At 43.0% G+C, this 26,567-nt stretch overlaps 1 protein-coding gene across 1 annotated transcript in view; it reads left to right on the plus strand.

The window, feature by feature from the left end:
• WLS (Wnt ligand secretion mediator) overlaps positions 1-26,567 on the plus strand; it is a 275,288-nt gene that overhangs the window by 66,959 nt on the left and 181,762 nt on the right. Inside the window, exons 2-3 of the mRNA XM_069232457.1 lie at positions 15,376-15,648; positions 19,370-19,494. Coding sequence (XP_069088558.1) covers positions 15,376-15,648; positions 19,370-19,494 — 398 coding nt within the window. The remainder of the gene's footprint in view (positions 1-15,375; positions 15,649-19,369; positions 19,495-26,567) is intronic.

Here is a 26,567-nt window from a genome sequence, read left to right on the forward strand (position 1 = left end):
GTGGGGTATGCTCCCCCACCTCAAGAAGAAACTGCCACTGTGTATGTTTAAGTGAACTTTAGAAGCTTTTTATGTTTTTCACACAGTTAAAGTGCAGGTATGGTTCTAAAATAACTTTGAAATTACCCTGTTATTGTTAGCTCCGTAAACCACAACTCACACTGGCATTGAAACTGTAACGTACTCACCAAATACAATGCTTCCAACACCCTAGTAGGCCCAACTCCTGGATCATGTACTGCTAGTGACCTCCCACATTACATCACTCATGACATGTTAAATGAGATCATTGTTGATGTACACCATGGGGTGCAAATTCTAGGCAAGTGACTAGATTAGAACTGGTATTTTTCAGTTTTTTTTTTTTTTTTTTTCCATTTTAAAAACAAATGTTTTAACGTTTGCTCATGTTTCATTCCTACTCCTAACTGTAAGTTCACTTAAACCTTTTATTTTCTCAGTGATCAATATATACACACTCTGAAAATAATACATATAGAAAGATAAAGTTAGGTGATTAAAATATTTTAATTAATGCACGTACCTACAAAGTAAAAGCATGGAAGGAAAGGTCAAACCTGTGTTGAAGAACTCCTGACATATGGATGTGAGGTAAAGGTCATCTCGCTCTCTTTCTCTCTCTCTCCCCTCTTTCTCTCTTTTGTTTTCTCTTTTTTTTTCTCTTTCTCTCTTTGTCTTGAATTAAGTTTCTTAAATCTCGTTCCTTCCCTGGATTAGCTTGTTAATTCCAACCATGCTGCTGCTCAGTTTAATGAAGCAGAGATCCTTTGTTTTTGCTTGTTGGGTAGTGGTGGCTCCTTGCAGAGTTGTATAATTGATTAGAAAAGAAGAATGTGGTCTGTGCTTGGACAAGTTAACTACATGCTCCGTCACCTGTGTTCACATTGTAATCGATGTTGACATTCGGAGAGTGAGACTCGCGCAGGCTTTGTTTTCGGTGCACGACCAGAGGTCAGTGCTGATTTTTTAAACAGTAACGTGGACTCTACTTGAATTGATAGTGTTAAAGCAGGTCCCGGCCACCAAAGGACATGTTAACTCTTTAATGTAGTGGTACAGCCGTGGAAAACTATTTTGAAACACAGACCACTTCGCATTAACTGAAACAAATACAAAGCTCACGAAGTTCATGCCTCTTACGATCTTGCCTGTACACTAAATAGAAAACTAACATTCAGATGATTATACCACTCCGCTTTTCCTAGCAACAGCACTCTGGGCCTTTTGGCCATAGCATCTGTCTTAGTCCTCATAGGTTCCTCATCATCCCATGTTGTCCTCTTTTCTTCCCAATGGCCTCATGAGTCGTGTGCCCTCGGGCCATCCTCATAACTTCATTCATTTATTAATAGTTACAAATGGTTGCAACGCCCGTCTTCGTTATCTGGCCAGTGCTCATTAAAATGAAAGGCATCCTCACAAGACAATGAACCTGGTGTGCGCCCAGGTCACCTCCTTATCGGTCCTCAACCCTCATCACTGGCTGAGATGGAGATAAAACAGGCAATCAATAGGAATGGGGAATAAGCCTTGGGTACCTTCCATGCCCATAGTTTAGGTGGACATTGGTCATGTGTTACTTCGTAGTGTGACCCTTACCCAGTGATCACTGATTGGCTAATCGCTGCCAACCCTTCCCTTGTAATAAACTGGGAATAGTCATCCCTAGTTCCCCACGTTGCTCCTCTGATAATGACTGCGTCGTGCAGCGTGCCCTCGCCTTTCATAAATTGTTGCTCTTAAGGGAGGGACGGAAAATCTCTGTTTCTGAACCCTTATACCATTTGCCTTACTTTGTTAGATTTGTACTTAACCACGGGCTAATATATTTACACTGATATTGCATTGTCCCTAAAGTCAGATAGCACACCCTTGTTTGCCCCGTAGTCCCTCCTGCCATCTCCCAGCACTCACGGTTACATTCCACACTCCACATCTCATCACATTCCCTTACCTCTTGGTCCCTAATCAGACTGCGTGGCAAACATTCATTTTGACCATGTGTGCTGCCTTCCCTGTTACAAAGTCCCACGTTGCAATCCTGACTGCTCAGTGGAAGGGCTGGTATATTTTCCCACATGGACTCTTATTACTGGCAACATTAAAAGTGTGTAAATAATTATGTGGGAATATGTCGGGGTCTAGAAAGTACCATCCCCTTACTTTTGTGATATCCCCTAACAGAGACTTGCACTTAAACTTTTTTTTCAATTACTATATAGTAAGTGGCTCCTTTTAATGTATCGGGGCACTAGTATTAATTTCTTTTTGCACTAACCCTTTCAATCATAACTTTTTTGCAAAACCGCATAATATCCCGTTTGATCACTTTTCTACGATTTTTGATCATGTCTGGCTTCTTGACTAATCTCCATACTCTTTATGCTAAGGGCTCTTACAGGCTTGTTTTCTGGAACTTCGTGTTTTTTACACATGGATTTGTGCCAATCAAGATGATTTTCTTGCCTTCTCCGTGCAATCCGATGGTCCCCCTGTAGAACTTTAAGACCTCAACCTCTCAGGCTGAATCAACTCCACACAGCTTCTAATTCACCACAGGCTACACTGCTGAGCCAGATGTAAATTTTGCTCCTATTACCCACAGAAATGACTTGAAACTGTGTTCCTCAGACCATTTTATAAAGTCTAATACCCGTTTATCTGTGTGCCCAAAACGCAATAAAATAAGTTTTGATTCATAACTTCTTAAAACCATTTTACTTGGCCATTTTACCATGCTGAAACATCGCTGTCTACTGACACCCCAGCCCTGCAAAATCACCCGCCCACCCCATACCACCAGTCCAAGCAGGTGAAATTCCGTAAAAGTGCTCGGAAAACAGTGCAACTTTGTTTAGTTATCTGTACCTATGTGATGGATCAAGTTCAGTGATTTGTCAGTATATACAGCCTCCTGCCCTTTGCTATCGCACTTTAAATTTGTGGTCTGACCAGTGCCTAAGATACAATAGTTAAGATCCTCTTACAGTGCGGAAGTGTTGGTCCTTTTTTGGTCTTTATAATAGATAAGGGGACGCGTTATAGGCTGATGAACCTTTTGACTTGACTTAGGATAACTCCATCATAGGCCCTTCTCTTTGACTTAATCACATTAATAAAGAACACCAATGAATAACTAAAAACTCGATATCTGCACACACCATGACCCATGTGGCCATGAATAACCACACCATTTAATAAAGTTAGAATGTTTATTTTCCTATATTAACAATGCTAATATCACGTAAATCAATCTCGGAATCACTTGGTAAAACTGTAAACTTTGCACTTGTATAGCGCACTACCCACCTGTTAGGGTCTCAAGGCGCTGTACGCGTACCGCTGTGGAACCCCTCCTGGCTTTTCCGTGTGAGGCGCCCACTCCTGGGCAACCCCCAGGGTGAAGCCAGGCATCCAAGCGCTGTCAGGGACGTTGTGGAGATTAAGCAAGCTATTGCCCAGAGTTACAGAGTGGGACCCATTAATTAGATTAGGCACTGAGACGAGAATTATCTGGTCCAAGGAAATTGTGCCGAAGACCCGCCGAGGCGGGAATTGAACCCTGGTCCCAGGCCAGATCTCTGCATCAGAGTCTGCCGCTCTAACCATTGTGCCACACTTCTCCTAAACAAATACAAATAACACTGGTTGACCAAATCTTCTAAAGAATCTCAATTTGATAAATGCATTTATAGTTAAGCCTTCTATAATCACGATACAGTGCGATAACAGAAAATGCTGTGCATTAGATATGGCATTCATTTAGTTCAGCAAATGAACAAAGGAAATCTCCAATGAAACCCTATCTAGCATCCAGATTAGAATAGCATGCTTGGGCTTCATGCAAAACAATTTAGTTAAAACCAATTTAGAAAAACATCTAGCTAGGGCTTCTAGCAAAAATCAGCAGTTGGTACATACAATAGCTACAAAACATCTGCAACAAGACAATGGCATCTTATACCTCTCCTCAATATGGATTGGCAATCTCCAATTTCTCTTCGTCAGTTGGGCATCCTTCTGGTCTGCGTCAGCAAAGGGCAATGAAAGGGGGTAGTTCAGACAAAAGGGGTCTCAACGCAATCTGAACCATAAAGCAAATTTCTAAGGGCAGCATTTAATGAATGGCCATCAAACTGTAGGTATAGACAAAGAAGTGGCTACAAAGTGATGTCTACAATGAAGTGGCGAAGAAATGAAGAAGTTACGTTTTTCCTCTGTGCATTGTGGTTAAGTCAAAATCGCCTAAAACATTTCTCATATTTCCATTGGTCAGAAAATCATACGTTTCCAGTTAGTCCAATAAAAGCCTAAATTTAAATCTGTTATAACTAAACTATTGTTTACTTGTCAATGATTGGTTCTTTTCTTTCTGTGTTGCATCATCTGGCTTGTCGGGTAACTTTCTTGTATCTTTCCATACTCTTGTCAGTGAATCCATTGTTTGTTCATGGGAACATTGCTCTTGCACGTATGCAGTCCTTAAAAGTATCAGTTTAGGAGCAACATCATTCTGCATACATTTCTCATGAAAAAGTTAATTCTGCAGCTACATCTCCAGTCAACCTTCAGTTAGAACAATACATCTTTATTTTCTACACATGAGCTAAAAAAAATTGCATTCAGACACTGCAGTTAAATATGAGACTGAGCAATACTAGGCCCAGACCTTGCTAACTTAAGGCCTACAATTAATACATAGTACAAAATACATAGCATCAAATCATTATTATGACACACTACTGCAAAAATTGCCATTCGCATATATTTCGAAGTAAACATTAGTATGCATTTTTAGTACATTACATTTTGATGGCGGCCACTCAAGTGGGTACATTTTCTAAATCGCACGTTATTCTCCATGTTAACTAATTTATATGCAGATCTGTTACTCGTAATACATATTTTCATTAGTAGTAAGTTCAGCGTTCACACAGTCTCAAGAAGGAAGAGGCTGTTGCCACGCAACAGTAATGCCATCTGTAACTGACTCTGCTCTGGCTTCTGGTTTAGCACTGTCTGTCTGATGTAATTGGTTACTCCACCAAGTATGCTAGGGTGTTGCTATGTAGTTGATGAAGCTGGGCTTGAAGACGTTTGGTGAGGCTTTGAAGAACTTCTGTCAATCTAAATCTTTTGTGTACAGTGCACTTGTTTTCTGGCTTCTTACGTGTATTGTGGTGTAGAGGTAGTTGACTTAGGGAATTGAGGTTTTTAGTTGTGCATTTTTCTCTGTGGCTTTTCAGGGCTATGGTCTGAATTTTGGAGCATGTTGACATCATCTGGGCTGGTGAATGTTCTTCTTTATGAGCATCCATGGAGAAGTCGTTGAAGGAGTAGCATCTTGGTTTTTCTATTTTTAAGTTGGCTTGGTTGAATAGATGTGGTGTGAAAGATGTACAGAGGGGTGAGAAAGTGGTCATTCCAGTTAAGGAGTACCCAGGAGCCTTGAAGTGAATTGAGAGTGAGAATGCTATGATGAGATTGAGGAAGTAACCTTCAGAGTGGGTTGGTAAGGCAAATGGTTTCTAGTGTATTAAGCAGTGTGAGGAGGGATTTCATGTTCTTAGTGCTTGAATTTGGCTGGGAAGTTAAATTCTACTGGGAATGTGGGGTCGGTATTCCAAATGGAGGTAGGGGAGATAAGCTCCACAATGTCTTCAGAAAAGCTCTTGTTAGTGCTAGGGTTGCTGTATAAAAGAGTATAGGAGGCTGTCTAACTGGTTGAGAGTGATCAGTGACAGGCAAAGCAGTCAAGTCCTTGGGCTTTGCTTAATACTATAAGTGCATGGCCATATAGACATGAGGATTATGCTTGTCGTACTACTGTTTTGTGTGTGCAGTATGTGCATTGCCTTCAAGTCTGCAGGGATGAGGATGTCAAGGATGTGGGTAGAAGAGGGGTGTGTGTGAGCCATATTTCCTTTAAGAATAGCGCATTGGGGTTGGTCTGAGTGATGTCTGATTTTGGTTGCCTTGAGAATCGCAGAGTATGCTTTAAACATGGACTTGAAAGTTTGGTCTGTTGCTGAAATGCGGCTGTTGGTGAGAGGGATACGGCTGAGCTTTTGTTTTGTTTAATTTCCTGGTATGGTGTTTGTAATTGCCTGGCTTAGGTCTGAGTGTGGATGTGATGCATGCTATTGAGAAAACCGGTGAGGATGGCTTACTTAATTAGTAGGTGTTTTGACCGAAAGTTCTTTCAGACCCAAACATGTGACCCTCTTGACTGTCCCAACACTAGCTGTTGACATAAAGGCAAGGGGGTGTCCTGAATTGCAAAAGGATATATAAAAAAATGTGTAGAGTGTTCTGTATTCCCACTTTTGTGTTCTGTGATCCCCAGTCTGGAGACCTTAAGGAGCTTGCCTTGTAGGTGATGCTGCTTATCTCAAAGATGTGAGCTTTGAGTGGCCAGTATTGGATGCCCACCAAGGTGGGGGAGCAATCTTGCCCCAATCCTTACTTTTTGATATGGCCACCAGTGTGCAAGGCACTCTTCTTGCGGGCTAGAGTGCAGTGTGAGATGACAGCATTTGGGCATCGCCAACCACCAACGTCCTACAAAATTGATAGGAAGCCAAAAGCTCATCTCCAAAGGTACATTTGTGATGATCCGTGTACAATTCCTTACTACACAGGCACGTTTGGATGATGATTGATACATACCAGTATCTATCATGCCAGATGATGTTTAATAGTGGTTCCCTGGCTCATAATTGGCAAAGTGAATGTGTGGTGCCGGAGCAAAGGCTGTCTCTTGGCAGGAAGGGGAAAGTGCATGCTGGAACACAAACACTGATCCATCAATATTCATTTTGGTGACATGGTGTGTTAAAACTTTAGCTATTGTAGTTCCATAGAAACAGTTATGTGAACCATCGTTAATAGAATTCTGCCAAACTAATCCATTGCGTTTATTTCTTTCAAAATAGCATTTTCATTTCAATTAATATCTGATCTTTGTTTGCTGATTGGAAAGTATGATGCAATAAAGGACAGATATATCAGATACTATTTATTCTTGTTCGAGATCCGTTTCTCCTGGAAATTCACTTCATGCACTGGTTACGAGTTATGCAGAAAAATAATGTTCTGACATTGTGCTTAATCCTTGGGGTACTTCGAAGTACAATGCCCAAAGTTTCTTCAAAGGAAATTCAGGATGTACAAAATACCAAAGTTCCTAGACCTATATACTTACAGTTCCCACACCTTTTAGATGCATGTGCCAGGATGTTCTGTCACAATCCTCAGGGCAAATGACTGTTCCCCTTCGTATTAATCAAATATGTTGCGTTTAGGAAGGCCCTTCGGCTTGGCTGCACCTCTTAAAGCCTGGTATATTTCCTGGGCTTTGTAAAGGTTGTACTGTATTATTTTATTAAAGGCATGCTTCATTCCTCTGTTGTGCATTGTTTGGGTAACGTAGGGTTATAGTTAATAAAATCTAGGATTAAACATCATAGAGCAGAAGGATTTGTATTTGTTTTATTTATTGTTTTAGTTAATTAAAACCATACCAATGTTTCCAGATTGCATGATGAAAACATTCTGATAAAAAATAAAAGAATAAGATTTTTAATACAGAAAGCTTAAATGTAATTTGGTAAGTCAGAAAAAGAGGGAAGGAGAAAAATTTTACGTTTTAGTGGCTCTGAAATAAAGATACAAAAATGTCTTGCTTTAAAATGGGAGATAAAAAATATACAGGCCGGTAGCACTTCAGTTTATTACTGTCCTGGAGCTTACAATAAGTCATGGGTACTTATGAGTCTTCCAGGGTGTGCGACTGCCCGACCCACTTGAGCTAAGAACCCGAACATCACTTTTTTGCATGATGTGTTTCAAGAATTTAACGAGCTTACAGTTTAGCTGGGGGTCATGCGGATTGAAGCAGGCTATTATAGCTCCCCTGCAGGTCCTAATAGCTCTGTCGGTGAAAATCTTATTGAGTAGTCCCTTCCAAAGGTCTAACAAACCCAGACAGATGCAGATTGTGCCTATTAGATCTTCCCTTTGGCATGCACAGTGCCTACATGGCTGCAAGATGATGTCCTTCCACGACAGAGCGCTGGCCAAGGTTGACAGGTTGCCTAATCGCATTGCCATGAGATTGTTTCATGTGCAGTGCAAACGTTGTGAAGAGAAAGGCAGCTAGTTCAAGTTTAACATAGTACTTTATGGTCATCCACGCATGTGACGGGGCACTAAATTTGGCTTATCTTCTATGAACAAAAGCAGTTTAGTGGCCTTAGTAGCCCCTCTGGAGAATGATTTGTATGCCTGGAGGGCCTATCACAAGTCGTTAATCTGTAGTTGGACGATTGATGATCGAAGATACTTGTTGTAGGCTGAGTACTGGTCATGTTCTAGTGCCTGCTAGAGAGCCTCGTTCAACTTGTCTGCTGAGTGACTGATTATGTACCAAGTTTTAACCACCTCTGCTCTTGTGGTCAAGTCCGAATTCAAGGCGGATCTGTGCCGACAAGGCAGATTTTGGTAATTTGAAGACTCTTCTGAATACTTTGAGCTATGTTTTGTCTATCAGGAGCTCGTCCGGACTGTGCATTGCCACTCTGGCGTAGGTTAGTGTGGGAAGCAGTTTGGATGAGATGACTGTTAGGAGAGGACGAAGTGATGGGCCGTGTAACTGTTTGGCTAGGAGAGAAAAAGCATAAATTAGCGCTGGGACTCTTTGCACAATGAATCTCTTCTGGTGACGGAAGGAGCCCATGGAATCTAAAATTACTCCAAGATATTTATAATACAGCACCACCTCTAATGAAACCTTGCATAAGGCCATCCTTTATCTAAGAGTATTTTTGCAGCCTACACACATTATTTTTGATTTGACACATTGATTTCTAGCTGGTTGGATTGAACATAATCTTCGAGGATGTCTAGGGATCTTTGGGGCCCGACCTGCGTGCAGCTGAGCAGTACAAGATCGTCCGCATATAGTAGGTGTGTCAGCAAGAGCCTTCTCGAGCGAGGAGCGTGAACATTTCCGGTGTCCAGCGCTGGGGTCAGGTCTGCCATAAATAAGTTGAACAGGTGCGGGGCGAGTACACAGCCTTGTTTTAGCTTGACGGTTGTAGGGATTTTCCTCGTGCCATCACCGATCTCTATACATACCCATGTATCTGAGTATAAATCTGTTCTTGCATTAAGGAGGGGGGATGGGATGCCCCATTGGTTCAGCTTGCTCCAGAGCAGGTGTCCTTTCACATGGTCAAAGGTGGATTTAAAATTGATAAATCCAAGATGTAGTTTCCTGTGCCGGCATCTGCTCTGCTCTATCAAAAATGAGGTTATTAAAAAGTTCGTTGTAGTTCCCACTCATTTCCGGAAGTTTGTTTGGTTGTTTAGAACGATGTTATGTTTTTCAGACCATGTTATTTCAGCAAGGAGCAGGGAGGCGTAGTTGTTTGCCTCAATTTCGATAACAGCGATTAACCTATAATCACCCTGGTTGTCTGCGTTTCCTCCCTTAAAGACTGGACTGATTATAGAGCCCTGCCAGTTCTCAGTGATTCCTCCTCCTAGACTTATTTTCTGGTGTAAGGAGGCAAGCACTTCTGACCAGAAGGCAGCTTTTTCCCTAAAGATGGCTTGTGGAAGGCCATTAGGCCTGGGGGCTCCTTCCTGATGGGCCTTTAGGAGCACTCGGTGTGTCCTGTCAGTCAACAAGGTGAATTCAGTCGTCTTCCAGTTGTCCGGCAAGGAGGTGTTTCCCGTCACAGGTGTTCATGCTGGCAATTGCGAGGTATTTCCGTGGGAGTGGTACTTTACTGTGAAAATTGTCTTATGATGAGTCACCCAGGTCTTTTCAGGTATATTAGAGTTGTTGATTGAGTTCCCTCTGGTGTTTAGATTGTTGATAATGCCCCAGAATTCCCTGGGATTTTTCCCTTTGCGGCGTGTATTAATTTTAGCCAAAAAGAGTTCTTATCTTTGGCCTTGTCTTTGCATATTTGTCTTTTATACTCTTTCTTTGAGTTCTTCAGTTCTGAGTAGCTGGTTGCCTGGTCGAGCCTTCAAGTGTCTCGCCAGCTTCCTTTGAGCTTTTTTGAGGAGTCAGGCTTGTTTTTAGAGATGGACCTGGGTGGTTTGACAAATTGGGCATGATTGGTTGCTAGGAGAATGCTGGTCGAGTACTTTAACTCTGAACTCCTACCAGACATCCATTATATGTTTGTGGTTTTTAAGGCTCTCCAACATCAGCAGTTTTGCAGATAAAGATAATGTGGGTTTATTGTGGCAGATGACCTGCGTAGTTTCTTCAGGCTTGTTTGCTCTGCTGAGCTCATTTGTGCCGGGGCAGGGTCATGCACAGGCAAGGAGGATCTTAAGTTCAGTATTTTGTAGGAGTGGTCACTGGAAGTGGAATATTTTATTTGAAATTATCACATTGAGTAAAGGTTGATGAAACCTGTGTTGGGCAGTTCCAGTAGCAGTTGTCAGCGCTTAGTGTTTCATCTTCCTCTTGTGTCTTAATTAAATTCGAGTTGAAGTCTCCTGTCAGAATGATGTCCCAATCAGGGTAGGTCTGGCAGTGGTACATAATGATTGCTAATAGCCTTTTTTTTAATTTTTTTTATTTTATTTTGCAGCTTGTGTGCAAAAAGAGCCAGGGTGTACATAGGCGTTGACCAGCAGCAACTGTGGCCTGTTGATGGAGTTCCAGTTGCAAAGTTTGAACACTTGGCAGTCTTTGTCTTCTTGTGGCAGATCTTCTATGTCTATTTTTATGGTTAATGAGAAGTAAACTGCTAGACCCACACTTTGCCTTCCATGCTGCTTGTGCGTGACTGCACTTATTTGAAAGGACGTGAAACCCGACAGTGGAAAAACCTGTTGTGACCAGGTTTCCTCTAGTGTAGTGCAAATATAACCATGTTGTGCCAGGCTTTGGGTGGGGAGCCTGTTTCCAACAATGATTGAGAACCTGCTATGTTCCAGGATAGAAGCCTTAGATGTTTTTGGCCTGGGCATGCCCGTGGTTGCAGTGGTTCTCATGCGAGGTGAGGTGCATTAAGGGCCACCAGCGGCCACTTCCATCTGGCTTTGGCAAGTGCTGTTTGGATTTGAGTCGGGTGATTTCTTGGGTTGCCAAGAAGCGTGGGGGAAACACCTAGGGCACCCCTCAAGACCGTTGTGGGTTTTTCATCTGCTACTGTGGGAGCATTAAAGCTTAGGAGCGGATACAGAAATCTGTCCCACTCTGGCCTGATCATCGAAATCCCCCAGATCTCAAAGTGTGAAGCAAACACCAGAATATGATCTACTATTTATGCTGATTCCCAGGTTGTTAGAGTGGCTTCTGGGCAGTTGTTGTCCTTGGCTGGTTGAAATTCTACAGTTGTTAGATCTGCGGAGGACAGGGCATTAAGCTCAGGGATTGCTTTTAAGGGTCTCACAATGTTCCCTCTATTCAGGATGCCATGGTTCCTCTGAGAGTTGTAGTGTGGTTGAAACCGCAGCTTAAGGGGGAATCCCTCGTGCATTGATGGCAGTGATAGCCGAGGAAAAGCATTATGTGCAACTAGGGTGCTTGGTATTTTGTGGTGCACAAGAGGCCGTGGGCAAGGAGTGGAACCTTCTCAGATGAATGCCCTGTCAGGTTTTGCTGGACCTTGAAATAACGGACTTTGGTTCCCATGGAGGGGAGTTACTGTATTCGTGGACGAGTCTTGACTTAGCGGGGTGGCAAGTTTTTCAACAATTGAGTGGCCTTGGGTACCTGTGTTTACTATTAGCCTACTGTTTGAAGGATGAACAGTTAGTTGTTTCACTGTGTTGGTTCTTGGGGGATCTGCGTTGGCGGATTTATGCCCTTGGGCAGATGTGTAGCCTTTTGACCTGGCATTAGTTTGTTTGTCATGTGTTCTCTCTGGGGTGGGAAGGCTGTGATATTATTGTGATTGCATCACTTGGTGTTGGACGAGACTCTGGGAGGGAGATGTGGGCCTGGATCGATATTTGCCCCGGCTTCACTCTGTGATCGGTTGAGGTCTGTTGGGCCGATTTGGTCTGAATGAGATTAAAAGGTAGCTCTTGCCCTTTTACTGCGGGGTGGGTTGTTTGTCAATATCATCTTGGTCTCTGATCCTGCGGTTTGAGGTTGTACCATGTGGTTCCGGCGGAGTTGCTTAGGATTGGGTATGAGCTGTTGTTTTTGATCCTCTTGCAAACCTGTTGCACCCCATGAATGATGGTGGGCTGATGACAGCTTATTCTTGATCTTGAGATGGTTCGTTTTGGGGAGGATGGTTTCGTCTGACATTGAGGCTGACAGGGATGAATCTGCCTGGTCGTACAGGCTACTGCAGCCCAGTGTGCTGGTGTCTTTGTCGGCCTTCATTGGGGCTGCATTGGCAGGTTGTTTAGTGAAGATGGGTTTATCTTTTTACACGTCCCGTCCTTCTGATCGAGTTGCTTCTTCCTGGCTTTCCTTAAGCTTTAGCGTTTTCTTTTTGTTAGTTTTTGGATGGGAGGTGTCGTTGCTGAACCAGATTTGTCCTTCTGGTACAACTTCCTTGAGAGATGACTGAGAGGAGGGGTTGGTCTGAATGGTAGGCATTTGTAAGCCACAGATTTGCTTGTGTTGGCTGGAGTTCACCTCCAGTTTTTGGGTAGAGCTTACAGTTGGTGATGTCATTATTACTTCCTGATGTCTGGCGTACTGCAGCAATTTTAAAATATGTGACAGAACATCTGGAAGTACTTCTAGTTTGTCAATGATTGGGCAGCAAGCACATAGATCTTGATTTGGTGTGGGGCGTGCCTGTGGTTTCACTATTAGAGATGTGAGGACTTCCATTTTTTGGTTTATTCCTGCAATTTGCTCGGCCATTAGGTTCATTATGTCAATTTGTGTGTCCAGCTTGTCTGACTGGAAATTTAGGACTTCAGTGGATATTGTAGGGTTGCAAGTAGGCACTCCCACCACAACTGACGGTTGGTTCCTGGTTGTGTACTTGGTCAAGTGCTTGTGTTTGGTTTTTCCCTGTAGTTTGGTTGTGCTTCCACAAAGGGGAAGAGGTGTGCTGACTGTTTACTAGGTGCGGCTCGTTGCCGTCCTGCCTAGGTGTGCCCTGCGTTAGTGGTAAACTGGGGGGATCCTTGTAACAGGGGATGACTGCGCGTCCCTGGGCAGGAGGGCTGCTAGTGTGTGATCCCCTTTGACTGCGTCAGAGGATAATGAGACAATTTTTATTTCACATGCACTGAGATTGGACTGACGGTTTTTGAGTAATATTACCTGAAGCTGGACTTTCTGAGTGATTTGAGGGGTGGATGTCCTCAGTATGGAGGGTTTAACTTCGAAAGCCTGTATCAAGTCTGTGTTGTTTGAGAGGGAAAGAGAGCAGGACCATCATTTGTCTGTATGTGGGCTGTGCTAAGGCTGTTTTACTGGGTTTGCTGCTGAAGGGTTGAATGCTGTGGGAGCCTGAACAGAACCATGCATTGAGGAAAGTAAATAGAAATTGTCGTTTGCCGTTATAAAAGACCGGTGGACTTGAGCTACAGTTTCTAAAGTTTTTTTACAGGGCCAAAAGTGGCGTGATAGGGTGATATGAAGTCTTGATCTTATTTGGCTGCTAATAGATTTGTAGATTTCAATGGTGACATTAATGTTTGATGTGAGCCACTTAAACCACTTGTTTCCAGTGCAGTATTCCTCTTGATTGGGATAATCAGACTGGGAAGTGCAGAGGCATCTGGGATAGTGTATTTTGCAGCTATTGGGTCCTTCAAGAAAGGGAACAGCTTTAATATCCTGGTTCTTGGCAGAGGCTCCAACTTGTTGCAATGTTTTCATTTGTTTCCTCGTTGAATGCTGGAGGGAGCTTCAGGGTGGACTTCTTCTGTGGCTTGGTTGCAATTTGCTGCCGGATCTCATGTTTAGACTCTTAGGCTCTATTGATGGAATTTAAGAGTTGTTTGAAAGTAGATTCAGGTACACAGATCTGAGAATGTCTAAAGAGGTGGAGGTGAGGATCAGAGTGGGTGGGGTGGAGCCACACCCATCCACAAGCCACACCAAGGCCTCGCTTGGCCGCTTCCGTGGTACGGGGCTCAACCTACTTATAGGGGGGTCTAATGCCACCGTGCCCTGCTGAGGTCTCCTTGGCTACGACTGCAGCCTGCTGTTACTATTGCTGCTGCTATTGCTCTGCTGCTCAGTAGAGTGCTTGGTAAGATTCTTGGTGGTTATGCCAGGTGTTGTGCCGCGTACGCAGGTGTATTAATATATCTGTTTGTGAAGATAGTGGCTTTCCGGTTCTTCTCTTTTCAGCGTCTTCTGAGCGTATTCTAGATTTTCGTAAAATTTCGGACCTCGCTAACTACCCCCTTTGGCGGTGAGAGAGTGGGAGGGGCAGGAGCTGGATCATTAATCAGTGTGATCAAACGGAGACAAAGCCAAGGTTCAAGGTTCGATGTTCAACAAGCCTGTGTGAGGCTGACAAATAGGAGGGTTAAAAGCAAGCTGGTTTAAGTTAGTTTTGAACTGTTTCCTTTTTTAGGAAGGAGACAGGAGGACAGAGCGTTAGCAGCAGCTGCTGTGGTCAACTGGGTTCAGCTGGACTCTGCTGGGGTGAGCAGCCCAAACACCAAGCACCAAACACAAGTACCAGCGCTGGCAGCACCACCAATGCCTGTACTGGTAAGGTTGGGGAGCAGTCAGGCTGGTGGTGGACCGGCACGTCACCAGTCTCCCCCTGCTCCTACGCTCAGTGGAGTCAATGCGGGGTTCAGTGCCACCATGCCTGTGACTCATCCGTTCACCTGTTCGTGTTCATCCTCTTTCTCCCGTCGCCGCAGTGCTGCTGTGTGTGTCTCCGGGCAACCTGTGAAACGGGCGATGGAGAGGGCGCTGGAGGCGGCGGGCAGGATTGCTGAACGACATGCGGCCTGCCGCAAGCCACAAGCAGTTGGTGCCTCCTCCTACGCTACGCTCTGTCACCAGAGCATAGTATTAAACATCATAGAGGTTTGAGTGTCTCTTTTGGTTCTGTTGACATTATCTTTTTAAGTATAACCTAAGCACTGTGTATCTTGATTTATAACCTACAAGCAAACCAAACATACTTCTCATTGGTGCACTATTATACATGTGTACCTGCTGTGGTGTTACTTTTGTACTGTTCTCCTCCTGATTGTCTTCAGGCAGGTACTGATCAGGTATTTTTTTGTTAAGTTCTTCCTCTTGCAAATGTTAAATGATATATTTATCTGCACTTCTCTTCTTAAATTCAAGTTAGTATGCTTTGTAAAAAATACCTTAACAATTGGGATTCAGTTGGTAATGATTCTAATGTACTTCCCTTTTTCATGTTTTTGTAGCTCCAGGACCCACAACTGCAATAGACTTCCTGTCTTCGAAATGTGTGGACCTAAGAAAAAAACATCACAGCTTGAGCTGGTTCATGCCATGGGGCGAAAACCAGTGTGAAAAGATACGAGATTCAGAGGACGCAATCAGCAGACTAATAGAGGCCAATGATATTGTATTTGCGATGCACATTCCCCACCCCGGCAATGAAATGACTCCCTGGTTCCAGTTCTTGCTCTTAATTCTGCAGCTTGACATTGTGTACAAGGAGAAGAACTCCATAGGTAAGTCATTCTAAAGGGTAAACTCTTTCTGAAATTAATATGAAGAGTAATCCACAGCACGGCCGTCTGATTTAAGTCAGAATCTATAGAGCTCTACATGAGATCCTTCGTTGTGTTTTTTTCGTACATCCAAATTGCGTGCCACAAATCCATTTTTTTTTTTTTACTTTCCACACAGATTAGTAGCTCATTATTTCCTTGTGATTCTTAGCGGAGATGCGGGCATAGGAGAAGGAAAGGTACTACTCTCCTCAAAATGGAAACTCTTGGCATGGGATTTTAAAGATTGAGGCACATGGCTGATCATGGGCGGAATGCAGGGAGACCTGCCAATGATCAGCAGCACTGTTTATGCAGGAAAAGAAAGCTAATGGGCAAGTTTGGCAATATTGTCTCTAATTGTCAAGTGGAGGAATAAGATCGTTTTTACCTTGGATTGGAAAGTTTCCAGCTGACTGCTCTCTCTGGACCTGGGGGGATGCTGGTTCTTCTCGCAGCTACCGCCACACATTTTCTATGGCCCAACTGGGCTCAAAATGGACCCATACTGATGTAAATGCGAGCATTCTGGGAGATACTACAGCCTGCTCAATATCAACAACCACAGTACTGAATTAGCAGGCAAAGGAAGCCAGTCTTGTGCAGAGGACTACAGTGCCACCTTCCCTCTACCCCCCCCCTCCTTCTCCCCCCCCCCCCCCCCCCCCCCCAAATGCCAACAGAAATCGATAAACACATGCTTTCTTCTAAACTGTGGAAGGAGGATGTAGATCCGCAGAATGGGTCCTATCAGCAGGGTGACGGGGAAAGTGTATCTCCAGTTTTGGGGAATGAATTAGCAATTATTTGTAAATTTCCCACTTCCTCAGCTGGGCTATCTGCTTTTCCCAGGGTTGATGGTCATAATGTAGAAAACTGTCAACAGTGCTTCACTTGATGAAGCTTTTGGGCAAGGGATTCAGTACTTGTATGGTACAATCTGCAATTCCTGATTTGTAAAGTGTGGGAATGCGAAAGGCTAGTGGCCTAGCTGTACCACGCATCTGATACACAGGATCATTTGAAATACTTTTACTCCTTTTCTGATGCAGGTAGCCCTATAACACCCTCAGTCTCGAATTGGAAGTAGAGTCAATACAGCGCAAAGACTTGCCAGGCTCACCAAATGACACCCCCGCCAGCCTGTGTTCTGAAAACTGTCTTGTCTAAGTCATAGACTGGCATTCTAGGCCCCAATTTAAGTTTTGGGAGCAATGGCTAGCAGCAGGATGGCCCTTCTGTGAGTCCAAAGTAACCTCTATTTGTGGACTACTCCAGCTGCATCGGGATAGAAAGGACTCGCTAGCTTTACAGATTTTGAACTTTAAACCACAGGTGTTCCTCCGGAAAATGTCTAGAACATGGGGATTGTAAATAGCCACCTGAATGACATTGAATATTGTTCTGCTGTTCAGACAGTCCATTTAGGCAGCTCAGATCCAAGAGGAGGGTCAAAAGATTTAAGATAAGAAGTATGATCTCTAAGCTAGAGGATATTGAGAACTGCAAGTTGTTGGAACTACTGACAAGTGCTGGAAATCCCTCAAGAAAATGAAGGCGATAATGCTCAGACGTATGTTGTTTAGACAAGATGTCCCTCAATTTGTGGATTGTGACATGGACTGCTTCATCCAGAGAGCCCGGTTATTTCCATTTCATTAAACTCCTAAAGGAAGGTTGTTGAATTGTCCAGGACCATACTCATTCATAGTGGTAAGTTTATCCTCTGGCAGCATATTTGTAAATGCTGCCTGATCACCTGCTCCTATTAAATCTTTTGGTTTAGAGTTTTGTGTTAGGTTGGATTTTTGCCAATAGATGGTGGTGCTCCGATGGCTACTTGGTGAACTTATTCCTGCACTTCAGAAAGTTGGGGCAAAAGTTTCATTGCTCAAACCTGCAAAATTAAGCATTCACAATAAGAATCAAAATGTTTACTGTCCCGATCCTGCTAAGGAGTTACTGAGAAAAGTGTTCAGGGTAGTCCGGGTAACACTCCTCGACACTAAAAGGTGTTATCAATGATGTGAGGTCACCTCACTTAATTTTTGTTATTACCATGAGTGGTGCTTTGCATTTGATGTGGGAGACCTTTACTAAATTCATCATAGCTGCAGTCACTTGCTGCGTTATTCCTTTTCTTTGATGTCCTGGCTTTTTAGTTAGAGCAATAATGGGGGTCAGGGTGCAGAATAAGACTAGGGGGGCAACGGCTCCTTGGACGGAAACGTTTTGGCAGGTTAATGCTTGGTTTATGGGATCTTGTGGAGTTTGATGGAGCCACGTGATTTTTAGGGGATGTCAGTGGGTTCACAAGGGGTGTAATTCTGCAATTAGGGTGTAAAAGGAAAAAAACAGGAAAGTTGCAGTTGGGTCACCAATGTAATCAACACTTTATCTAATGAATAATATGCCAAATCATAGTTGGCAAACTGTTCATGGTCTAAGCTGGAATGTGAATGGAACGAGGTCCTTGGCTCATTAGGGAACATCTTCATACTCTCAGACCTCAAATTATATGTTTAGGTTGGAAAGATGAGTCTCCTCTAGAATTCAGTGACATTGGAACGTAGGATGTGAGGTACATGTAGCACCTGGCAAGCACTCTTCCCCGTGCGGAGTCACCCTTTTGGCTCAAGGAAAAGGATGGTTTGCTGGTGATATAAAGATTGATAATTGTGGGTGTTTGTTTATTGATGTGGTTAAAATAGGGGAGTTTCAGATGACTGCTTGCTCTGTCTGTGCTGCTATTCTCCCAAAATAAAGTTGAATTGAGCTACTGGCCAGAACCTATTGTTTTGTGTGAACTAAACTTACTCAACTAAGAGGTTCTGGAGTTCCCAATTGCTCGGGAGGAAATAACAAATGCTGAGGTCTGGATTCCATTCCACTGCAATTCTATGAAGTATTTTCTACAGGCCTGATTCCCTTTTTATATGATCTTTTTCATTCATTAATGTTTCTGGATTATGTACCACTATGATGGAGGGAAACATGTATAAAATTATTTTTAAACGAGCATTTGCAATGCAATGGGGCTCGTGTTTGCTCGAGTTAGCTATTAGCATTGTAAATTCCTAACTGGACTTTCCGTGCCACATAAATTATAAATGAAAAGTAAAACAGTTGACATAAGCGAGCCGATTCAAATCACCACGGCTGCCATGAGCATGAGAGCGAAGGAGCATCACCAAAAGGAAAAATAATATATAGTTTGTATCCTTTGAAGTAGATTATAGGCAACTTGAAGAGCCAGCAGAATGAGTTTTCTCATTGCTGATGCCAGTGTGGTATTAGGACTCTTCTGGTATGAGGAAATCTACCTGCTCGCTACGTATACATAGTGTATTATGTTCCATCTGAGGTTTTATGTTTAATCAGAACTAACCAAGGTGATCCCCTTGTGTCTCTGTCCCATGCAGACAGAGAAGCACTGAACTGTAAATCAGCACTAGTGCCTCCACAAAAATCACTGTGATAATGAGTTTTGTGATGCTGCTCAATGATCTTTGCAGCCATCTTGCACATGAACATGCATTGATACATAGTACCTCTCTTGTAGCTCATGCTAATGCATATCTACACTGTAGATTTGCCCTACGTGATCCACTGGGAATTGTAAATGCAATCTCTTAGCTTATGCCATTTTTCTTACTGTTAATTTTTGTTTGTTATGTTACAGACGAAAATGCTATGATTACTTTGGACGTATCTATGGGTTATCGGGATAGCGTCAGTGAAGACTGGACCTTAATGGCGCACTCAAAGGAGCTGCGTAAACTAAAATGTGAAGCCCATTTTGAAAAGGTAAGACATGCTTATATTTTATGTTCACATTTATACTATCTATCCTGCTTGACCCTCTTTTTTAATGATTTCTGAAGCTTTTTTCCTTTTTGAGAGGCTTATATCAAAGGTATGCACACCACAGGACTGATCAATGCTCACAATTAGCCAAACACCTATAAATGATGCTTCACACCAAGGTTTGGTGGTGTTTCTAACCGTTTTAGGTCGAGCGCGCAAGAGCTCTGGCCTGTTGTAATCCATCTTTGGGCTTTTAACCACACCCACCCCACGCCCATTACAGTCACTCGTTAATGGGCTTGCCTTTCAAATATCCTTTGTTCTCATTGGTAAATGGTTTAAGTTTGTCACTCCTTTGGGCACTTTTGTTACTGCCTTGGCCATTGACCATGTTACATGGATAATTGCACTTTGCCAATATGTTTGACTGCGTGTGAACTTCTTTTTCCTTTTGTCTCCTTTGTGCGGCTGTGGTGCTTTTGAATCAGCTTGCTTATGTCAACTGTGTTACTGTTCATTTTCAATTTAAGTGCAAGAAAAGTCCAGCTCGGAATTTACAGAGCTAATGGCTCTAACTCGAGCAAACATGAGACCCATTGTATTGCAAATGCTTGTTCTAAGTGCTATTGATACGTCTGTTGATTACTGCAATGCAGGTGTGCCAACATCTCGACCTAAAGGACATCTCGTCTTGTCCCAGGAAGAGTTCCTCTATTGCCTTACTATATACCCTGAGCCTTATATAATCCTCGCTCCAGCTTGCTTTCCTTTCTTCTGGTCTACATACTATGAAACCTACCACTGACTTCAGCTGTTTTGTAACTAGGTTTGCACAATATCACTTAAACACAGAATATATTTCTGCTGAAATGTAGTTCATATTGTCATGCTGTAGTGAGTTTTTGTTTTTGTTTTCCACAGCTGGGCATTGGAAGAAGGATTCTGGAAAATGTTTAAAAATAAATAAAAAATAGCAGAGGAACTTAGAGTATTTTTATTTTGGGTTGTGGCAATTTTAAGAAAAACATTTGTGTAGATCTAACAAATTGAGAAGGAATTTGCTAAGGATTTAAGGCATTGCCTTAGTGGGCAGTGGGTGTTCCATCATCCAAGTGCCTCAGACCCTCTTCTGTGTTTAACAAAGGGAACTGTCATACATCCCATGGCAATGTGCATAAAACAGATTAACCTGTATAGTTCACCTTTCTCTGCCACTCTTCTGCTTTTTCTGTTTTGTTTCGGCTTAACCTTTTCTCTACCTCTCATCCCTCCATCACACTTATCACTGTTTCCTCATTCTTTCTCACCTGTCCTTCACTCTTAACCTCTTTTCTTCTGTCTGCCTTTTTCTACCTACTCCTGCTTCCCCACAATCTCTCTCTTAATCTACCTCTTTTTTTTTTCTTTGCCTCACCTATTTAGCTCAGTCATGTCTCCCCACCTAACCTAAACAATCTTTCTCTTTGTTGCTCTAACTCCCTCTTATGTACTGTTCACCTCAACTTTTCAGTACACTTTTCAGCTCTCTAACTCATCTCTGCTTGTTTCAAATTTCTTTACTGTGCTTCTTGCTCTACCTCTCAAATTGTACTGCCTGTCTCTACCACATTTGTAACTTAATGCGCACCCTTTTTCTGCTTCACTTTTCTATATGACTGTCTTACTGACCATTACCTCCCTTTACCACCTCTTTCCTACTGATTTGTCTGACATCTAGCGCTCCACTTACTTCACCTCTTCTAGCTCAGATGCTGCCCATTTCTACATCTCTATCTACATATTCCATTCCTGAAGTGCAACTCTCTTCCTCACTGGTCTATATATCGTTTACCCTCTTTTGAAAGTACTCTATTACTTAATTTTTTTCATTCACACTGTTCTGACCTCTCTTTGCCTCTCTACTTTGTCTCTCTCTAATTGTTCTACGTAATTGTTGTTTCCATCTCTCCATATATCTCTCCATCCATTTTGCTGTATTTAATGTACGCCCTGTTTACCTCCTTGTTTAGCCTTAATGTACCTCACCACATAATTTTGCTTCCTGCCACTTGTCATTACATATTCCTTCAATTCACCTCTCTGTTCATTTGCTACGTATCTTATCCACTACCCCTTTCTAGGTTGCAGCATTCCAGACAGCGCAGCTGTCTGGTTTGCTAAAGACATCTTGGGGATTTTCACTAAAGTGACCTAGCAATGCATTCTACTCATTGGCTTTGTAACTCACACTTTCTGGCTTTCCATTTGCTGGCTTTATTTGCTTTAGGCTCTCAAGGTTCAATTTGTCCCTCCTGCTGCCTAAAATGTGTTTACAGTATTCTTCCAAGAACTCACATTCTGTTAATAGGGCCCTAATAGTTGTTCTTATCTCATCACATTTGCTGTGCATTCAAAGACTGAGGCAAAATGTCAGGTGCTGTCTTCCAAGAGTGGTTGTTTACTTTTCTATCTCTGACTTCCAAGTGATAGGATTTATGTGAAAATGTTACTGGAGGTAGGATTTTTTTTTAATTTTTTTTTTTTAATTTCAGAATTATTAACACACAAATGAAGCATGTTTTTGCTATTTCTGAAGTGTGTAGGAAACAAATACTTTATTATGATCAAAACAAATCATTGAACTAGGTGATGCACTTGCCACATGTGCAAATGTTATGGTCAATTCTATTAAAAATGTGTTGTCCTTAATAGAAGTGGGATACCACACCATGAGTACTCCACTCTACACCACTGCACTCTACTCTGTACCACTCCACTTGCACCACTCCATGCCACTGCATTTTGCACCACTCCACTCCTTTGTACTCTACCCTGTACTACTCTACTGTATGCCAGTGCACTCTTTGCCAATCTAGTATATACCACTGCACTCTTTGCTACTGCACCCTACACCACTTCAGTCTAGGCCACACCAATCTACTCTGCACAACGCCACTCTGCGCCACTGTACTCTGTCACTACACTGTACGTCAGTGTACTTGGCTCTGTAACATTCAACTCTATGCCCCTCCACTTTATGCCAATCCACTTTAAGCCACTCTAATCTACACTGAACCCTATGCCACTGCACTCTACACCACATTATGCCATTACACTCCATGCCCGTCCATGCAACTGCACTCCACCATGAAGCACCCCACTCCAGTCCAATCTGCCACTGCACTCTGCTCTGCATCACTGTACTGTGTGTCACTACTGCCTTTGCTATTTTACTCCAATCTACACCACTGCACTTTGACAGTCTACTTTGCAACCATGCACTCTCCACCACTGAACTGGCACTCTACTCTGCACTATTCCACTCTATGCCGCTCGACTCTACTCTGCGTAGCTCCACTCAGCGGCTTCTCTAATCTACACCACTGCATTCTATGATGTTGCATTGCATCCTGCTGAATTCAATGCCATTGTACTCTATGCCACTGTACTCTGCAACTTTCTACGCCAGTGCACTCTATATCAGTTCACTCCACACTGTCAATCCAGTGTATGCCACTCTATGCGACTCCTTTCTTGGTCACTCAATTACACAGCACTCGCTGCCACTCCATTTCACAAGACACTGCTCTTTGCCATTCCATTCCATTCCACTCCACTCTTCCACTGTGCCGCTAACTTTTAGTCATGCTGAACAGCAGCTACACTGGTGAACAACATGGCTAAAACACACTGGCAAAGTTAACAGGTCTTGTATAGGCAGGACTTATTGTCTGTGGCAATCGTTGTTCTACTACTGGTCCCTCTTCATTCATCTCAGTAATGTGTTCTTTTTCTCACTGCCTCTTCCCCTACCTATACCTTTTTGTCATTACCTCTCCTTTTTTTTCTGTACCTTCTTGTCTGTTTGAGCACATCATGTCCACCTGACCTCTCTACCACTCCCTTTTTCTACCTCAAATTCCTCCATCTTGACCTTACCTGTCCTTCTATATTTGCTACCCGTCTTGCTCGTCTTTCTCTGTTCCACACTTCATATCTTGGCATATCTACCTTTCTTCTATTTCTAACGTCACTCTGTTTACCTCAGCACCATGTTGCCTGCCTCTTTCTCTATGCTCCCTTTCCACTAGCCCTTTTTTACTTTATCCTAAAACCTTACATCTCGCTATACCTTTTGTTCTCGCCCTTCCTCTTTTTGTTTTACCTCTCTGTATCTTTGTGGGTAGCTCAACCCTTTTCTCTTTACTTTCCTCCCTTCCTAGCTCACCTGTGTGTGTACCTTATACTGATCTCTCTCTACTTCACTGATCTCTTTACTTCTATGCCCTTTTCCTGTCTCCCACCGTTCCCACTTCTAATATATATATCCTAGCTAAAGGTCCAAATCAAGCCAGAGTAATCCACACAAAAAGAGGAGGGACTGTGAAAGGGAAGTGAAATAAGAGAGGGAAAATTGTTATGTCATCTATCGGAATCGTGAAAAGCATTGGATCCGTGCATGGATTTTCACTGTTGCAGTGAGAATGAAAATTGTGAAGAGGGGTATATTTATGAATTAGAATATCTGGCAATTAAAGCTACAATTTCAAGCACTATGTGCATATGTCATATTTTAATATTATGCCCTTGACCAGTGCTTCTTAACCTTTTGACTACTGTGGACCTGCACTTAATCATTACTGGAACCCACTGACCCCCACTTGAGTCAATACTCCGGCTTAGGCATATCTAAGATTTGAACTACAAAACAATACAAAGCAAAATAGAGAAACAAGCATTCATCAAATAGATGTGGAAATATTTTATTTAATGCAAAACAAATATAAAAAATACTCAATTTGAATTTTAAAGGGATGGTTGGAGCTTTTCTAAATTCAATTGAGGCCACTTGTCGTCCATACTATATTCTGTTTGATGCATCTGCACTACTCCCATGAATCAATCGGAGGACACTAACTTAATTTTAGCTTTTAATTTCAAAATCCTTTACATTTGCAGCATATTTTAAAGTGTGCATGTGTACTTGTTTATTTACATACACATACTAACCTAATGATATTATTTTATTTTCAATGCAGTTGTAGACCCCCTGCCCTAACCCCTACACATCTATTAAGTCTCTTATTTTGTCTTTCCCACAATGGTAGTAATAAGCTGATTAGACTCTAAATATTGTAGAATATGGTTGTAAGACAAAATAAAATGTAAAGCAAATTGGAAAAGGGGCACTCGGTCGCACCAGAAAGTAAGTTTTGCAGCTGTGGCCTCTGCCGCCAAATCTCAAATCAGATAGCGGACTACCACAACACAGTTGGAACGCGGACTGGTGACCGTACTTGGTGGCCATATTTACACATTGAAAGCAAGACTTATTGTGTTCACACTGCCTATGGTCTCCTTGTGGCAGTATGGAGGCTGAACTCTGGAGGCCCCCTTTGCCTTCAACATAGTTAGGTACTTCAACTATCACAGCAGTGAGGAGAATCCATTCACCCAGCAGTATGTGGGTTTAAGTTTTCATATTAACATATCAAGGCCACCTATACTACTAATGCTGGCACCATTGTGGAGTGATTCAAGACTGATTTGGCACTTGCTTGCTCTGTGGAGGTCGTTGCACGTGCCCACTATCAGGACCTAAGGCTGGTTCTGCCTCCGCAACCAGGAAGACGAGGAATGCCACTGTAAAAAAAAAAAAAAAAAAAAAAAAAAGCCCCCCCCCCCTTCCCCTTGTACCTGATGCTAGCTGCCTAGTGATACGATGGACCTCAAACGTCTTAAGGAAAGAGCTGTGAGTCTCACTCCCTCTAATTGCATCAGGCAGACCACCATTGCACAGAAACCCTGAAATTGCTCAGTGGACACGCTGGCTACAATGAAGCACATGCAGTGGTTCGTCCTTGGTTAAGAGCACTGCTAGGAGCCAACCTATGTGACTGCTCACAATATCTTGCGATATTACCTCCGTTTCACTATGGTGAAACCTAAAACTGAAACCCTCCCTCTCAACGCAATGAAGAAACACTCCAACCAACACTCTCAAACAGTACTGCCTCTGCCCTTCAGCACCTGGAGACTACCCTTCAAACACATTCTACCCAGTTTGAGGGTCCTGCAGGCTATCTCAGAAACTAAGATGTTGCTGGAAAGTAAAATCAACACGTTGTCACAAGATGGAAATCTACTGTGAACTGATCATCGCAAGTTAACGGACAGAGAGGAGGAAACCAAGTCATCCCTAGTTACACTGCGTCTTACTGTTCAGGAACTACAAACACAGATGACCAGCTTAAAAGCAAAAATGACTTCTCTACAACGGAGGGCAGAAGATGTCAAAGGGCGCTCAAGGAGAAATAATATCCGCTTCCTGGGCTTCCCCAAACGGGTGGAGGGCCCAAGTGCAGAACTTTTCCTTGAACAATGGCTGATGGTTACAGTTCTGATGGACAATGTTCCTCAATTCTTTTCGGTCGAGAGAGCGCACAGGATTTCGGGCAGACCACCCCCTCCGGTGGCTCCACCCCGACCTCTTATTGCCCACTTTCTCAATTACAGAGACTGGGAATGAATACTTCAACGTTTTAGAATCCAAGGGCCCTATAGTTTCGAAAGTTTCTCAATTACTGCCTATTCCAATTTTACTGCAGAGGTACAATGACTGTGGAACTCCTGCACCAATGTCAAACAGCAGCTCTGTGATAACATCAAATATGCCCTGCTGTTTCCTACAAATTTATGGGAGTTACGGGTGGTTGGTGGCAAGAAGATGCATTTTTTTTATTTATTTTTTTATATCCATGCCAGAGGAAGTCTGGACGTGGCTTCAGCCAAGGGCATGGTCCATCCCCAACAAGATGATGCCACAGTGGGAGAGTGGCTAACTCCCCGTTGCAGTAGACTGAGTCCATCCAGTGCTAAACCCACCGGATCTCAGGCAGTAGAGGAACGAGCTAGGGCCCTACATAAGACCTCCCAACACAGTGCTAACCCTTTAATGGTGCTGTGGGAAGACACAGCATATCAGCCTCCAGCACTGATGCGAAGAACTTCCCTACCTCTTCGGCAGACCTCACCAGGGGTCCAGTGCTTGCCCCACATGCTGCAGATGCTCTCTGAAGAGGAATTTTCCTATC

The sequence above is a fragment of the Pleurodeles waltl genome, chromosome 4_2 (assembly GCF_031143425.1).
Source record: "Pleurodeles waltl isolate 20211129_DDA chromosome 4_2, aPleWal1.hap1.20221129, whole genome shotgun sequence".
In the NCBI taxonomy this organism is placed as follows: Eukaryota; Metazoa; Chordata; class Amphibia; order Caudata; family Salamandridae; genus Pleurodeles; species Pleurodeles waltl.